The sequence below is a fragment of the Pteropus alecto genome, unplaced genomic scaffold (genome assembly GCF_000325575.1).
Source record: "Pteropus alecto unplaced genomic scaffold, ASM32557v1 scaffold338, whole genome shotgun sequence".
In the NCBI taxonomy this organism is placed as follows: domain Eukaryota; kingdom Metazoa; phylum Chordata; class Mammalia; order Chiroptera; family Pteropodidae; genus Pteropus; species Pteropus alecto.
In genome coordinates, this window is record NW_006441995.1 from 872,422 (window position 1) to 889,798 (window position 17,377).

The 17,377-nt window shown below is 33.8% G+C and overlaps 1 protein-coding gene across 1 annotated transcript in view; it reads right to left on the reverse strand.

Moving 5' to 3' along the window:
• Positions 1-5,317: 5,317 nt before the first annotated feature.
• NUP155 (nucleoporin 155) overlaps positions 5,318-17,377 on the reverse strand; it is a 52,026-nt gene continuing 39,966 nt past the window's right edge. Inside the window, exons 28-35 of the mRNA XM_006919491.2 lie at positions 16,946-17,100; positions 12,595-12,724; positions 11,580-11,693; positions 10,747-10,867; positions 9,950-10,060; positions 7,901-8,037; positions 6,765-6,871; positions 5,318-6,129 (exon numbers count right to left, since the gene is read on the reverse strand). Of these exons, the coding sequence (XP_006919553.1) occupies positions 5,991-6,129; positions 6,765-6,871; positions 7,901-8,037; positions 9,950-10,060; positions 10,747-10,867; positions 11,580-11,693; positions 12,595-12,724; positions 16,946-17,100 (1,014 nt within the window). The 3' untranslated portion in view covers positions 5,318-5,990. The remainder of the gene's footprint in view (positions 6,130-6,764; positions 6,872-7,900; positions 8,038-9,949; positions 10,061-10,746; positions 10,868-11,579; positions 11,694-12,594; positions 12,725-16,945; positions 17,101-17,377) is intronic.

The window sequence follows — 17,377 nt, forward strand, 5'->3', positions numbered from 1 at the left end:
AAATTTACATGTAAACTTTATGAAATATGGAGTAAACTCTATGACAAAATACCAATTAGGTCAAGAACTTCCTCGAAGGCACACACATCCCATACCTAAGTTCTTGTCTCTCTACAACCATATTCCTGTCTATTCCTTAGAGGTAACCATTAGACCAACTTTTATGATAGCCTTGGTTTCTTATGGTTTTGCTGCCTATGTATACATATCTAAACTATGTATACATACCTAAAATCCAGGGCAGGTTTTACATTGTTTTTGAACTTTGTGTAAATGGAATCATGTTATCTCATATTCTTTTGTTACCTAACTCTTTAACAACACATTGTTGCTTGTAGGGGCATTGTATTCCATTGAATGAATATACAATTTATTCAGCAGTTGATAGAGATGATGGTTGTTTCCAGTTTTTAGCTAATATGAGTAAAGCTACTATGTATGAACATTCTGGTACACATTTTTCTGTGGACATAGGTTTTTATTTCTCTTGAGTAAATACGTAGGAGCAATAACTAGGATAGCTGGGTTAAGAGAAACTGCCAAACTGTTTTCCAAAGTGGCTAATCATTTTGCATTCTTAGAAACCATTTTATGAGTTCCAGTTACTCTGCATCCTTGCCAGTGGCCAATCTTTTAAATTTTAGTTATTCTCGTGGATGTGTTGGATATCTTATTAATCTGCATTTCCCTTCTGAGTAATGATGTTAACCATCTTTTCGTGTGTTTGCCATTCAAATATCATCTTGGTTAAAGTACCTAAATCTCCCTTTCCTTTTTTGGTGATAGTTGTCTCTGCATTGAACTACCAGAGTACTGCGTATATTTAGATGTCTTTTATCAGATCTACGATTTTCAAGTATTTTATTCTAGTTTGTGGCTTGTCTTTTTGTTTTCTTAATGTGCCTTTTGAAAAGCAGATATTTTAAATTTTGATGAAGCTCAATTTACCAACTTTTTCTGAGTCAGATTTTTTAAGAAATTTACCTAGTTCAAGGCCATAAAGATTTTTCTCCAGTTTTCCTTCAAAAGCTTCATAGTTTTATCTCTTATATTTAGGTCGACAATGCATACCCAGTTAATCTTCTGTTATGAAGTAAGAGTTGAGGGTATTTTTTCTGTGAATATTCAATTGTTTCATTACCACTTATAGAAAAGACTATTCTTTCCCCCACCAAATTATCTTGGCAGCTTTGATGAAAATTGATTATCCATGTGTGCATGTATTTCTGTATTCTGTACTTATTTTGTTCTAATTGACACGTATATCCTTACACCAATGCCACATTTTCACAATTACTGTAGCTTTATAATAAAAATATGGAAATCAGTAGAATATGTTCTTCACATATATTTTTCAAAACTTTTGGTTATCCTAGGACTTCTCATTTCAATATATATTTTAGATTCAGCTTATCAATTTCTATTAAAGAGCCTGCTATAAATATGGTTGGGATCGCATTGAATCTATGTTTCAATTTGGTGAAAATTGATGTGTTAAGTTCAGTCTTTGAATGCATGAACACTGTATATTTCTCACTTTAAGTTTTACTGTTTCCAGCACTGTTTTGTAGTTTCCATTGTACAGGTCTCATTTTGTTAAAATAATCTTGTTATTTTAAATGACTATTTGAATAAGCATTTACTTCTGCTTTTTCAACTTGTATGTCTTATATTCCTTTTGTTTGACAAATTGCACTGGACTTCCAATGCTACGTTGAATGGAAACATCCTTATTTTTTTCACAATTTTAAGGAGAAAATGTTTAGTTTTCCACCATTAAGTGTGATTTTGGCTGTACATTTTTCATAGATGTCCTTTATCAGGCTGAGAAATTCCCTTTTATTCCTAGTTTGCTGAGAATTTGATTATGATGCACTTTGGTGATTTTATGTCTGTCCTGCTTGGGGTTCACTGAATTTCTTGGATCAATGGGTTTATATATTTCATCAAAGCACAAGGAAGTGAGTGGTAAGCACGGTAGGTGGACAGATATAGTGGACTGTGTGCCTAGCATCCAGTTCTTCAGGAAAGCACTTTTTTTCTGTTCTGTATGAGTTGGGCAATGATCTTGTACCACTATACCCCAAGACTGAGTCCATGACTCAGGCTGACTCAATCAGGTCCCTTCCTACAACTTCTCTGTTGACTATATCTCTGGGTTAGAGCAAACAGGATGAAGTAACTTGACATTGCTTGCATTCCCCAGGAGATTATGGAGCAAACTGCAGAAGAAAACAAAGAATGAACAAGAGCAGAACTAACCTTGGGAAAAAGCTCTGGTGATATTGAGGCTCTGGACCTAACCATGTGGAAGCAGCTCTACACTTGGACTTCTTAGTTTTGAGAGCCAATAAATTCTTTTGCTTAAACTAAGGAGATTTTAATTTTTGTCAACTTGAGATTGTTATTTTTGTCATCTAACTTGAGACTGAGATTCTTGTTATTTTGTCTATGCCACACCAGGAATTTGGAATTTCTTCTGAGGGAAAAGGTGGGGGTATAATGTATTTCATTTTACATTTTTAAAATACTGACCTTAGTGTGGAAAAAGGAATGAAGGGGTCAAATCAGAGGCAGAAAGACCACTCAGACTATTGCAGGCATCCCGCTGAAACAGAGTAACCTGATTAAACCTTAAAAACCTAATAGTGAGACAGCTGGACAGATATGGGGGATACTGAGGAAAATGACTTGCTTAGGAATTGGTGACTAATTGGATTTGGAGTGACAATTTAAAGATGATACCCGTGTTTCTGATTTGAATAATTAGATTATAAAGACTGAGGTAGAAAATATAGGAGGCTGCACAGGAGTGCACAGAAGGCAGAGAGAGGAAGATCTGGTCACGTTTTGACTGAGAAGCTTTGGAGGTCATCCAAATGGAAATGTTCATTACATGGGTGGACACTCAGGTGTGGGCTAGAGTTATGACAGTCCTGGCTCCCACATGGTAAATTGATTAATCTTAATAAGAGTTAGTCTTCCTGCTGTTAGGAGTGGCTAAAATGCAGAAAGCATAACTGAGTTTTGAAACAAATGTTAATTTTGAACATGCCATAATGCAGAAGTAATGTTTACTTAAAGAGTAAAAATAGTATTTTAACTACTCTAATATTTGAAGAGCAACAAAACTGAAGAAAAATAGATTAGTTCTCACAAAATTCTGGGTGTAAAAATTGCTAAAATTTAGCTCCCATCTGCTTATGAGAAAAATTTCCTTATGAGTAAGGAGTTTAAATGATTTACCAGAGGACTCCGAAATGCTCTGAAAAAAGTTTTATTAAGAAAATTTTAATGAAGAAACTAATAGAAAATGGAAGAAAATTATGTGCCCTTTCAAGACCTTTGGATTCAATGTTCTTAGTTCTTCGTGTCCTTGATACGACTGTATCGCTATCATTTTTCCTCTCACAAATAAGAGGAAAATGGATGTGGGAAGTACCCTGAGGAAGAGAATGCGTAATCTGGAAGAGTCCTGAGATGAAATTAAATATAATACATAAAAGTGGAGGAAGTTTATGTAACTTTATATGGTTAGCAGAGAGTTGTTCAATGAATAAGTCATTAGTTAAGTCAGGTATGTTATAACTAAAGAAATGCTGAACATATGTGATTTCAAGGTCGATATCACATATGCTGCAGTTACTCAGAAGAGATTTCTCTCTTCTTTCCTAACCATTTTGCCATGCTAAAATGATCTATCTAAAACAAATGTCACAACCAAAGCCTCCAGTGACACCTTACTGCCTACAATGATTGCACCGTTTCATAAACTATGTTCTATTTATTATTCATTGCCTATATATGTTTAATAATCACTATAAAGAAATAATACATGAATACCAAGTACAAAATATACTAATGCAGTGGATACAAGTGCTAGAACAATGCTATTTCAAGTTTGATCCACTGACAACTGGTATCAGCCTCACAGTGGAGGTGGAATTCAGTGATGTTTTGTAAGGCTATCCATGTGATTCCTATAAATGTTAAAGTTTTAGAAACACTGTTCCAGAAGATTAAAAAAGAAGGGACCTAATTTCTTCTCTCTTAGGGATCTTACTCTCCAAAGGGTATTGAAAACAAGTGTGCAGCTGGAATTCTTAAAGCTTCTCAAAAGGTGCTATGTGAATGAAAGGGACAGGGTTCAGATTTCTGACTCCTAAGGACCATTCAGGCAGGCTAGCCTGCAGCCCTTTTTAAGGAAGTAGCTTCAATATTGTGAATTGAGTATATTTAACATACACATTAAGGTGCTTGTGTGTAAGTGTACTTAAAATGATATACAGTTATATATATTTTATATATAACGTATAGTTTTATATATAAAACAATAAAAATACTGTATTATATATAATATATCGTTATATGTATTACTATATAGCTATATCTAGATATCTAGATATAAATGACTACATATTACATAGATATATGTATTAGATATTATACATAATATACATTATATATAAAACATATATGTAAAACAAAACTATGTATATATCCAGCAGAACTGGAGTCACAGCTAAATTATACTTAAGCAAGACTTTCATTCTAAGCAGACATGACAGAATTTTATATTTACAGAATTAACAAAGCATAGCATACATTCATTTTCCATACTGAAAAAAACTAAACTTAAGGAATTGAAAAGCTAAAAAATATGAGAGGTAGTGGTTCCTAATGAGTGATATTTTGACATTCTATTAAATATTATAAATTAAAGATTTTAGGAGAAAGGAAGCTAAATTCTAGAATAAATACATAAAGGGCAAATAACAGTCTTCAGAAAAGAACAGAAGTGGAAGGAAAAATATTTTCAAAATGTTCTTTAAAAATTGTCAGAAATGGATTAATGACAATAGGCAGAAGGTAATTACTCTTGGTATAAAAGTGAGAGGAAAGAAGTCCATATTCTTGCCTTTTTGTTAGTCCGGGTCATTCTCTCTCTTTCCTCCTCACACGTCATTACTGGGCCTTTGGGGCACCTGTTTTAATTATTCCAATTTTCTTAAAGACTAAACACTACTTTGCTTTACATATTGTGTCTTGGGTAAAACACATGGGTTGTTGTTACTGATGGGGGGAGGGAGGAGGAAGAATCAGATAGGGAGCTCAATCAACAAACTACCTGTATCCTCTAATGTAGTGGTTCTCAAACTTGACATACGTGTACTAAAATGCCCTAGATGGCTTGTTAAACCAGAATGCTCAGCCTCACCTCAAATTCTGGATTCAGCAAGGTTTGGGACTGGGACCAGTAATCTGAATTTCTAACAAAATCCCAGATGATGCTGAGACGCTGGTTAGGTACGCACGCTTGGAGAACAATTGCGTAATGAAATCAGTAGTCAGGAGGCCAAAGAAGACCTGGGTGGACACTAAGGAAAAACAGTATCTCCCTTTTTAGGTGTTCAGGACATAGAATATTACTTACAAGCTTATCATCTGCTCAAAAACAACCAGACATATGTTAATCATTAAGAATTATAATTGACAAAATTGGTAGCTAGAGGAAATTTCTTTCCAAGGATAAACCTTATACCTAAATAACTTTTTAAAAGAGACAGTGTTTGTCTCTTCCATATTTAAGGATTGTTGTAAAATCCAGTACTATGGGAATGACCTGCTCAATTAGCCTATTTAAGTTTTGATATCAATATCCTTGGACTAACTTAAAAATGAATATTATAAATTCAAAATTTCTGTTCTACCTGCAATAAAATTCAAAATTAGAGTTTCCGAATATTTTTAGCCTTGTGTTAAGATCAAAAATAATTTTACCTCAGTTGTTTTTTAACCTGATTAAAACAGTAGTAGTAAAAAAGAATTCATCTGGCAAATGTACTGTTTGTAGATACTAGCCAGTTATTAAAAACACATTTCTATTAAAATTGTTCTTAATTTCTTAGATTTAGAGCACCTGATATCTGGACCCACCTGAGATTTTATTTTACAGATAAAAATGAGTGGATAAAAATACATTACAATAATTAGTGAAGCCGTTCTAATTTAGCCTGAAGAGATTTAAAATTCCCTGTGATGGCTTGTACTGCTATTGAAGAGCTCATAGACTGGAGCTCAACCAGATAACCACAAATAGCATCCAGGCAGAGATTTGTAAATCTTCTCCTGTAAAGGAAAAGACACCTGATCAATTATCTGTACATTTGTATACATTTGGAAATATTTCTTCCTATATGACTTCCTTCCAACTTCTGCTAACCTTATACTCCCACAGAAGTGCGAAGACCACAAGATTAAGTACATGGCAAATAGACGAAAACGGAGATGGAAACTCAGGGGGTAGGAAGTAGATTCTCACACAATCACCATTTTTCTTCTGAAGATTATTATAATGAGAAGGAAGCAGTAAGGGATGGCTCCCTTAAATTAATATTAAATTACTTACATTCTTTTGGCCTTTTCAAACAAATATATCTTAAAATGGCCAATAACATCACAAAGCCATAACTGAAGTGTCTTAGCTCACTAATTCAAAGCAGAAAGAGTTTAGAAGTAATTCCTAAGTATAACCTTTTACTTGTAGAAACAATTTAGAACAAGGGTTGAAAAATGGAAAAAAACTAACTGTTCATATATGCTGATTAATATCATTCAAATAGTTATTGTTAACAAATGAGCCTAAATCTACACTTCTTTATAATTTCCATATCTTTCTCCGTGCTCTTTAAATTTGTTACCCAGATATTTATTACAAGCATTTAAAAGTTTTTTCTATAATACAATATCTAATTCATAGTTACCTCTCACAATTTAAGACCTGGCTAGGATTCTCAACATATTTTGTCAATAGTACATGTATACAATCCAAAAGGTGCAGTGGTTTCTTCATTCTGTTCCAGAATGGATCCTATAAAGAAAATACACATCCTGAGTTAAAAGTCAAATGGCGCCAATTGATTTTTTAACCATTTATCGTAGTTAAAACAGCCATCAAAGTCCAAGGAAAAAGCTTGCTGACATTGAAATAAGCATTTACTATTATTATGTGGTTACTAAATTATATATCTGGTTATGGTTAATTTTTATACAACATTGAAAACTGCATTGTGATGTTACTTATGAACCAATCCACTTTGTACAGCATGTAAATTTCCTGTTAGGAACCTGAGGTAAGAGAAAAAATCCATCTCTTCCCAACAGCTGTGACACCATTTTTACTGTGAACCTATGCAGACTTAGTCTGATGTTGTAAATGCGAGACTAAATTAGTAGCAAAAGAATATTAATTCTAGTTCTGGCTTTACAAGTTACTAGCCATGTGACTTGAGCAGGTTATTTAACATCTCTGCCCTTTTCAGAAGTAGTAGAAAAGGAGATACTACTACTTGCTTATTTCCATGATAGGCTCATTGTGAGGCTTAAATGAGATACACAAGTGCCTTGTAAAACACTATTATCAACGTTTTGATGATGCTATTATAATAAGGACATGATCTAGTTCAACAGGGTTTTATTTGGATCTTTTATCTTAGGATAAAAATTACAAAATATATAGTCTAATAAAGTTCAATATGGTGAGAAAGATCTTTAAACATTGATATTTTAGATGAAGTTACAATGAATAGTTATTCTGTTGTTTTAAAGTACATGATGATTCTTAATGTAATGTTTAGTCTATTCACCAAGAATAAAGCAGAAATTATGGTTAGTAATATTAAAAAGTAACATTTGATTTTCGTCATGATATAAAGCAAAACCACTCTCACTATTGGTTTTAAAAGTCTGAATTATGGTAATTTCTGATACTAAACCAACAAAGCAAATTTGTGATGTACTGGACAATGAGATATTTATAAACATGCAAGCAGAACATGCCACTCCTATATCTAGAAAAAGTTAACTTTAAATAAATGATTTTACTTAATATTTTCCTTACCCGTGACTTGAACAAGTGATCATATACTTCCAGCAGTCTAGGTAATGGCACTCCAATTTCATTCATTGTCTGTATTACAAAACCCACATCCCAGTTTAAAGTACAAACTTGCTGTTCTAAGAACTGAACAATAAAATCTAGGGAAGGAAAGAGATCTAATATTAGGATTTACTCTCCTCCTCCAAGCTTTATTGACATATAATTGAAATATAACATTGTGTAAGTTCAAGGTGTAATGTGTTGATCTGATACATATATACTGCAAACATTTAGCAAAAGGTTAACATCCTTCACCTCACATGATTATTATTTTTTGTTGTTGTTATAGGGCTGTTAACTCTTGATAATAAAAAATAGGCCTTATTCATAAATGAGCAGTTTCTAGGGGGAAATCCTTTTAAAAAAGCAATTAAAAAATAATAGAAAATCAGCAAATCTATAGAGATGGAGAGTAGGCTAGTGGCTGCCTAGAGCTGGAGGGTGGAAAGGGGTCAGTAGTGACTGCTACATGGTTTCTTTTGGGGGTGATGAAAATGGTCTAAGTTTATGGTAATGGCTGCAAACTGTGATATGCTAAAGCCATTGAATTACATTTAAAGCTATGAGAAAAAATGACATTTTAGTGAATTTGGATAATACAGAAAGGTACAAGAAAATAGGGACCATCCACAATCCCACTAAAGGAGAGAATCCACTGATAATATTTCTTTAATGTATTAATATACTATAGTCTCAATTCAAAAGGCTATTGCATCCTAATTTTAGAAATATTAAATGTTTTTAATGCTGTACTTCTCCCAGGTCCATAAGTTATTTATTTTGATGGTTTTAATGTGCTACCCATTTTCACTTTTTACTACATGTCATATCATAAATAAGATTATGGGTAACATTTAAATTTATATTTATGATACCTGAAATGATACCAATGTGAATATCCATGGGTAAGACGAATCACTAAAAAAGCTGCCACTGAACCTAGATCTCCCCTAGAATTTACCATATAAAGACTTCAGACGGCTAAGAAAAATCCTAAAAACTCTAATCTTGTTCTAGTTTGAAATTCCCTGAGCTTGTTTGCCATTGAGAGACTGATAGAAAAAGGCAGGCCTCTTCTACCCTAAACTTAATTGGGTCCAACATTAAAAATCTAAGTCAATACCCCTCACGAAAGGGATTGTGTAGAATGTGAACTTTTGTATTAAAATTGTCATGTTTCACATACTTTCATATATAGACAGATAGACAGACAGACAGACGTTTGCTCTTTATATTTCTGGTCAATGAAATGGCATAACAGTTCATGCTGTACTTACAAGAAATAAGGGTATGATTGTAATCATTTTATTTCTTACCACGTCCAGGGAATAAATACTAAATCAGAGATGGTCTGTAAACAAGTTTGTATCCTCATTTGTAAAGAACAATTTAATATTATGTTATGAGCATTCTCATGTTTCTCAACATCTTTCAAAAACATAAAGTGGTTAACATTCTATTTTATGAATGTATTTATGTTGATTCTATTGTTTCACAACTGAAGAAAACATGATAGGCTGGCAAATAGCTCATAATAATTAGAATCATCTATATAACAATTATAGTCAGCATATTTGATTAAGACAATGGTTCAAAAATTATACTTTTAACACAACTACTTCCTGTTTTAAAGAAAAATATTTCTTCAAATAAGAGCAGTTGAATCAATCATAAAGTACCCATTCACAAAAACATTAGCTATTTTTCTTTTCTTCACAAGTTTGTATAGGGTACCAACAATATAATCACTATGGTCTGTTAGTCAACCCTATCTCGAGATAGATATATAAACTTGGAATGTCAGTCAAACAAAGTTTCGTACCCAACTATTCATCAACGAATTCTGCTATTCTTTGGAGGTCTATTTCTGGAGAAGTAGAATTAAATTGCTCACCTAAATAGCAACAAAGAAATGATTTCACTTTAAAGATCATTATTTTTCCATGTCAATGAAGAAAACCATCAAAAGAAAAAAGCTCATGACAGCACCTGAGATTGGTTACTGCTTACCTAAAGGAAAGAAGCGAGGTGTGCCAGCATAAATTTTGCCAAGGAGCACAATCTTCAAACTAAGAGCATGCATTCTATCTGAAGAGCTCAATGTCACACTTTCATTCAATTCTGTAAGAAAGAGGCATGTCATTAGAAACCCAATTTATTTTTAATGTGAAGTGTTTAAACTGGCTATTTTGCTTCAAAATACCCTAGAACAGATATTCACATTAATATGATGAGCAGATTCTGTTTCTGTTAGTTTCTGGTATACTCTCTTGTCTTACCTAGGCACTGGTTATGAGATTCTGAGGGAAGTGTCTCAGTCTCCCTTATTAAACAGCATAAACCAAAAAAATGACACTGAGAGTTCCCTCTAATATTCACTCACTGGGAACATTCTCTAGAGCAGCAGTCTCCAATAGTCTCCAACCTTTTTGGCACCAGGGACTGGAGCTACTATATGTATGTAATGCCTGATGATCTGAGGTGGAGCTGAGGCGGTGATGCTAGCCCTGGTGAGCGGCTGCAAATACAGATGAAGCTTCAATTGCTTGTCTGCTGCTCACCTCCTGTTATGTGGCCTGATTCCTAAAAGGCCACAGACTAGGACCAGTCTGTGGTGGGTATGGGAGAAGCGGGGTTGGGGGACCCCTGCATTAGAGGACCACCCCCTGCCATATCCAGGTAACCCTCCATATACCCTCTACTCATAGTTTTCATGAGCCCTAGATATATGAGCCGCTAGCAGTTTATGTTCCTTTACCAAGTCACTAAGTAATGTATGCTAAATATACTTATGAGTGAACACTTACCTTTTTCTATGATATCTTGCCAAAGTGTCTGCACCAATATAGGGTCTGAATAGCCAGCACAATGAATTATTGCAAGTTTACACTCTGCGAGTTTAAATGGGTCAGCAAATTCCCCATAAAGCTGTGGGAGAAAATGCCAACATTATACATTCAACCAGAGGTCAGCATCCAGAAATTAATAGTGAAACATTACTTGAAAGTTAAAAAGAACCCCAAATTTTATATAATATTCCTTAAATATGATATAAAGATATGCTGTGTAGCTGGTCATAACTCTAAAAGTGCTGAATGAATGGTAAATACATTCAAATAGATTGTAGTATGTGTGCATTGTGCTTTTTCCTGGCTGGGAGATGTTGCAGTGACTTTTCTTCTAGAATTAGTGTTGTCTAAAGTAGGGTTTGAAGAATCACAGAAACACTGACAAATCTCAGGGTACTTAAGGGTACTGAAGCCAAGAATAAATGAAGAAGGAACTAACTGATTGCAAGAGTATGGAGCAGCTGAGAGAGTTACATAAAGATGTTACTTTTCTTAAGACAAGAAGTAAGGCAATAAAATAGCTGGCAGGAGTTTTAACAAAGCCCCGACGTGAGGCTGATAGATTTTTGATAGCCACTGGCCTGTAAAGAGAAACTCAGTTCTTTGTAACAGTCGGATACCACAGCAGTGATTTGTCAGCTCAATGACATGCCACAAAAGATGGCTTATTTTGTAGGGGTAGGTTAATCTTTCCCATGAAACAAAAAATTAAATGCAAAAAAAACAAGGAATTTGTAGATATTAAGTGACTGCTTGACTGTTATGAGAATTCTACTTGTTTTTTAAATTACCTTAGTTATGTCCATTAGCTCAGAATCCAACTGAGAAATTGCATCCTGTACAGAAGAATGATGGGAATATTGCCTTTGCAGTGTCTCTTGGATCTGAAGTTGGATCCTAGCAACCTAGTTGGGAAAGAAAAAAAGAAGTCTTAATTTCTTTATGAAAAATCAACTGGTACTCAATCATATAGGTCCTAGAATCTGACTTTAAATTTGTTAAATGAAAAGTAACGTATAAATAAAGACTTCTATGATAATAGACTAGCAACTCTTCATAACATAAAATATCTCACAGAAAGTGTACTGTTGCAGAGTCTCTGCTGCCCACCAATACCCATGCCTTCTATGACTATAGTCAGAGGAATGGCTAGACCATACTTTCCAGCCTCCTTTGTAGAGAAGTATGGACATAAGAGTAAGCTCTCTGCAAAGAAACATGAGTGGAAGTAAAGTATGTCATTTCAGAGCTGAGGTTTTGAAGAGTGAATGTGTTCCTTACATGATCCTTTTCCTTTCCTCCCTGACTGAAGAGGCTACTCACAATAGTAGAGCCAGAAAATAGAACTGATGTCCCCAAATCAACCAAGCAGAAGAAAGCCACCTGCCAATCAGGAACACCCATTCTGGATTTTGTGAATAAGAAGCTTTTGTATTTGGACCATTAAACGTTTTTGGGTCTCTTAGTTAAGGCAGTTTAGCCTACTCTACTTCATGCATTTACTTATTAGCTTCCAGAATAAATGGTGAATGGGGATATAATCTGCTTCATGTTAAAGCAGTTGGAAAAAATCTGTAGAAATGATATAGAGAAAACTTAAATTACAGCAATGTCCTATGACCCAAATGCTGTATCCTTGAAATCTTTTAAAAGGTTTATATCTAAATAAATATAAATACAACAGAAGAGATCAGAATTAATAATACTGACTGCTTTAGACCTATTATTACTAGGGGAAGAAGAGAAAGTGAAATGACATGTGGCTACTTCCCAGTGTGAACAAGCTTAAGTATCTTTAGCACTTACCTCCATTTTTTCTTCTAATTCATGAAGGAATTCACCATCTGCAGCTATTGAAGAAATGGCAGTGGAACTTTTGGCACTAAGAATAGCTCGAGCAATGTACTCTAGTCGCTGCTGAAGTGAAATTTCTGTGCTGGGGGAAAAACACTTATTTTTATTTATAGGAAATAAATAAAGATCCAAGATACAAGTATTTCAATTATGATGTACTATTTTATACCAAATGAACATAAAAGGTTATCTGAAACTTGAAAAAATTATTGGAGGATTTCTAATAAAAGAGATCCACAATTAAAGGAAACAGATAAAGAGATACTTATGCTTGTGTCCAAAAAAGTAACTTCCAATTAAAATTTTAGTTCAGAATATTAAAACTTAGTATCTTCTAAAATTATATTAAGGACAACATTCTTTATTGCTCCTCATACTCTTCACATCTCTGCCTTAATATAGCCAATACTACATTTCATATTCCAGAGAGCCACTAGAATGACCACTTAAAAACAAAAATCAGATGTCACGTCCTTTCTCAAAACCCTCCAATAGCCTTCACCTACTCTTCCAACCTCATCTCCTTCCACTTGCTCCCAGGCTCATTGGCTCTAACCCTACTGGCTATTTTTGTATCCCAAACATGATAAACTTATATTTGATGCAATGTCTGTGCATAAACTACTGTTCCTTGTGCTTGGACCACTTTCCCTCCATTTCTTTACACAGTTGCTTATTCTTGTCATTTGAGTCTTAATTTTAATGACAGTTTTTCTGAGCATCCTAGCTAAAGAAGATGCCCAACTCCTAAGCGCTTTCTACTATATTATTGTATTTATAGAAGCTGCACTTATTTGTTTACGGTCTTTAACCCACTAGGATGAGAGGTCCTTGGAAGTGGGGATGGTGTCTGTCTTGCCCACTACTCTTTCTTGCATGTCTTGAACATCACTGGTGCTCAAAATCGATTTGCTGGTGAACTGACCGATGGGTGTCAGAAAGTTCCAAGTATGTATCCACCTCACTGTCAACAGCTTCAGTTCCTTCGAATCCCCTAACTCTATCAGACCTGGCTTTCACATTGTAAAGCACTTTGGCATTAAAAACAAACTAACACATTTAGTTGTTAGCAACCTCTCAGATCAACAAGTATTAAATGTAACGTTTTTTGAGATTAACAACAGATTTATTAGTGAACATCTGAGATACTAGAAGTAAATGGTATAATATTTTTAAATTTTAGCAGGTAAATATTTTAAATCTAGAAACTGATACCCAGTCAAAATTAAATTCAGTTTTGAGGGTAAAAAAGACTTTTTTTTTTTTTGGATATTGATGAATTCAGAAAGCTTATTATTTGTATATGTTTCCAACAAAGGTTACTGGAGGATATACTTTACTAATCCAAAGTAACTATGCACATGTGTGCACACACATACATACGCACATACAGCATGCTTTCCCCATGCTAACACACTCATCCAAAAATCAAAACTAAAACTGAATAAAATCTAAGATCCAGCACACAAAATCCAAGATCAGGAAGGTGTTTATGACAGACATGCGCAGCTAGCTATCAGCATATCTGGGGATGAGGGAAGAGGAATGTTAAGATATTACCTAGATGCTGATAATACTTTAATGAGTTTGCTCTAAATTTAGTGGTAACCATCATAACTTGTATGAAGAAAATTTCTATGCCAAAAAAAGAGAGAAAAATCTGTCAATGTAACCAGAGAGAGGAAGAGTGGGGGCAAGGGGAACAATAGGAAAGTATAAGATAAAAGGTGGCAAGTTCATATATAGTGGTAATTAAAATATTTAAAAGAGAAAACACGGGATGTATTAAAAAAAGATCCAGCTGCACAATGTTAACAAGAGACACAACAAACTGAAAATAAACTTTAGAAATAAAGGGGCATAAGAGAATGTATCAGGCAATGGTGAGAAAAGAAAGTTCATGTGCCACCTTTAATAGTGAACATAGAAACTAATACAGAAAACTGAAATTTTATCAGGTGAAGGATATGTCATAAATGATATAATTCACCATGATATGAATTTTGATTCTTTATATTAATGACTGAATCTTTATATTAACATAAACTTTACATTAATCTTAAATTTATAGTATTAATATGCCCTTTATATTAATAACTCAAGTGTGTTTTGCTCATCATATCAAAAAGTGAAGAACTTGGTAAAAGTGTGCGTGGATAGCAGAAACGTGGCTGGAGGGCTCCAGACTGGGGCTTCTGGGGAAGAGGAGTGACCTGAGCCCACACCTTGTATAGTACCTTCCTCCCTATGCAGTGGACTAGTGAGAGTGGTCACATTTTTTTCCAGTGTTGATATCATTCTTCAATGATGGGGAATCAAGTTATAAATAAATTGACTTGAACACACTTGAATCTCATTACCATGTGCTCTCCTTTCTGCCACTACTAGCCTATCATTCTAATCAAAGAAATATTGATGCCATCAAAACTGCCTTTGAAAAACAAATAACCCTCCCTGATTATGATTTAGTCCTTCCTGTAGATAAATGTAACTTTTGACATCCCAATTAATTCCAATATGAATCAGAAAAAAACTGGCTTTCTTTTACTTTCAGAGAGCCTTAAATGTCCTTCTGTATAGCTATGAGAAAACAAAAGGAAAAAAGAATGAACTCCTTTCTCCATTCTATCTTTCAAAGTACAAATGTGTATGATAGTTAATTAGCACTGACCATCTTGTAAGGTTATATAAAGGACTGTACATTTTTAGGAGCCCTGTTTCTTAAAGGTTTTCCTTTCTTTTCCCTCTCATCTCTAAAAAACCCTCTTGAACCAAACATTTCAAAAGTAACACTTATTTCCAAATTATTTAAAATAGAACATTCTATAGCTGCCAATTTATATACGCAAAAACAATGTAGTGAGAAAGACAGTAACTAATAGTTGGAAAAACATTTTATTGTGGAAAGAAATGGTTAAGTTGAGAGCAAAAGAGTGGATAGACAGGGTATTTCACATGAAGAGAAAATTAGGGTGTGTGTATGTGTGAAATAAATATGGATAATGAGTATTCTTAAAAGTTAGAGAATTTCCGAATATTTTGTAACAAGAATTTAATGATTGTTATAACAAAGAAAAAGGTTAATAAACAGTCAAGGAAGGGCAATTTAGAGCCACTCTAAGTTTCTGAACAATAAGTAGTGTGATAAAAATGGCTTACAAAAATTTGTATGGTAATGGTATCTATGACTATCAAAAACAAATGACAGGAGTAAATTCAGAAATGAGATAGTAGTGAAGGCCTGGATAAGAGCACAATCCATGTCCTTCCAGCAGAACACAGTATATAAAAGGTACTCAGACACTGGATAAAGAAATGAATTATATAACCTTAAGATACAGAACTACAGTGAATTCTTCAATATTTAATAATGCTGTTAATTCTTAATTATACACACTATGAATTAACCGAGGCCTTTACTACTTTAAATTTCTTTCCTTTCCTTTTATTAAAGCAAAACCAAAGAAATTAAAGTCACATATATATGTGATCTTCTGTAAGGAGAACTTATAAAAATCAAATAACTATTATGACCAAAAAGGGCAAAATACCAAAAAAGTCTTGAGTCCACATACACAATAAATACACCTGCGTCAGTGAGCTGTGTGAATGTGCATGTGCACACACATACTCACACTTGCTATTAGCCATGTCTGGACTCTTTAAGCAATCATTCTGATTAACTTCATTTAATAATAGTTCTGCCTCAGCAACCTCCTCTCCCTTACTTAACCACTCTCCAGTTTTTAGAAATAGCGCCTGTATTATTTTGGCAACGAAAATTTCAAATGAAAATAAAGGGTCAAATTAATGATCTGTCCAAGATTTTATTAAATTGTCTTTTGATATGATAATCTAATTAGAATTTCCAATGCTTTCTTTAATAGGGTTCTTAATCCTCTAAGACCTTTCAGTAATTTAAACCAATGTCAAGTAGGGAAAAGTAGTCTGGAATAGTAGAACATTTAAAATTAAAAAGCCTTTGAGAGGTAGTTTTTGTTCTTTTAAATAAGAACAGTAATTATTAGTAGGGAGAATTTAAAGACATACTTTAGAGGAAAGGATTTAGAAGACAGTTTGACTAGAGACAGTCTTAGGTATTCTTTTAGTATCTCTTACATACTATTAAAAACAAAACAAAGGAAAAAAAGAAAACTGTAAACTTTAGGTAAATATAAGTAAAAGCATAAAATTCTACATATATATAATCTGAATGAGGTTTTGTTTAAATTCTGAAATCTGAATGTACTTAGATGTAGCTAGGTTATCAATCATTCTTCACAGTGAGGCTGTTATGCCATACCTATGCATGTCAGCCAGTTTGGACAGGACACGAGCAGCATTACTGAAACTTCTGTTCTTCTCATAGTACCTCCAGAGTAAATCCATATAGCGCACTTTGTTTTGATCAACTTTGGCCATTCGGACTAGATGTGGTTCCAGAAATGGAGAAGCAATCTGGAAATTGTACAGTTAATCAGAAACATTTTCTCACCACCTACTTGCTCTTTACATAGTAAATATAATATTTTAAAGATAACGGTAGGTGTGCCTTGTTTTATGAATACATAAGCAATATTATAATCCAATAATAGATAAAAGAGAGGGCAATTTTTCTCATTATAAATGACTGTGTTACCACAGTTAATGAAAGAGTTGCTACAATAGTTGCATTACGGTGCTAAAAATAATTTATTATAATCCAATTAGAAATCTTTTAATAAACTCTAAGAAC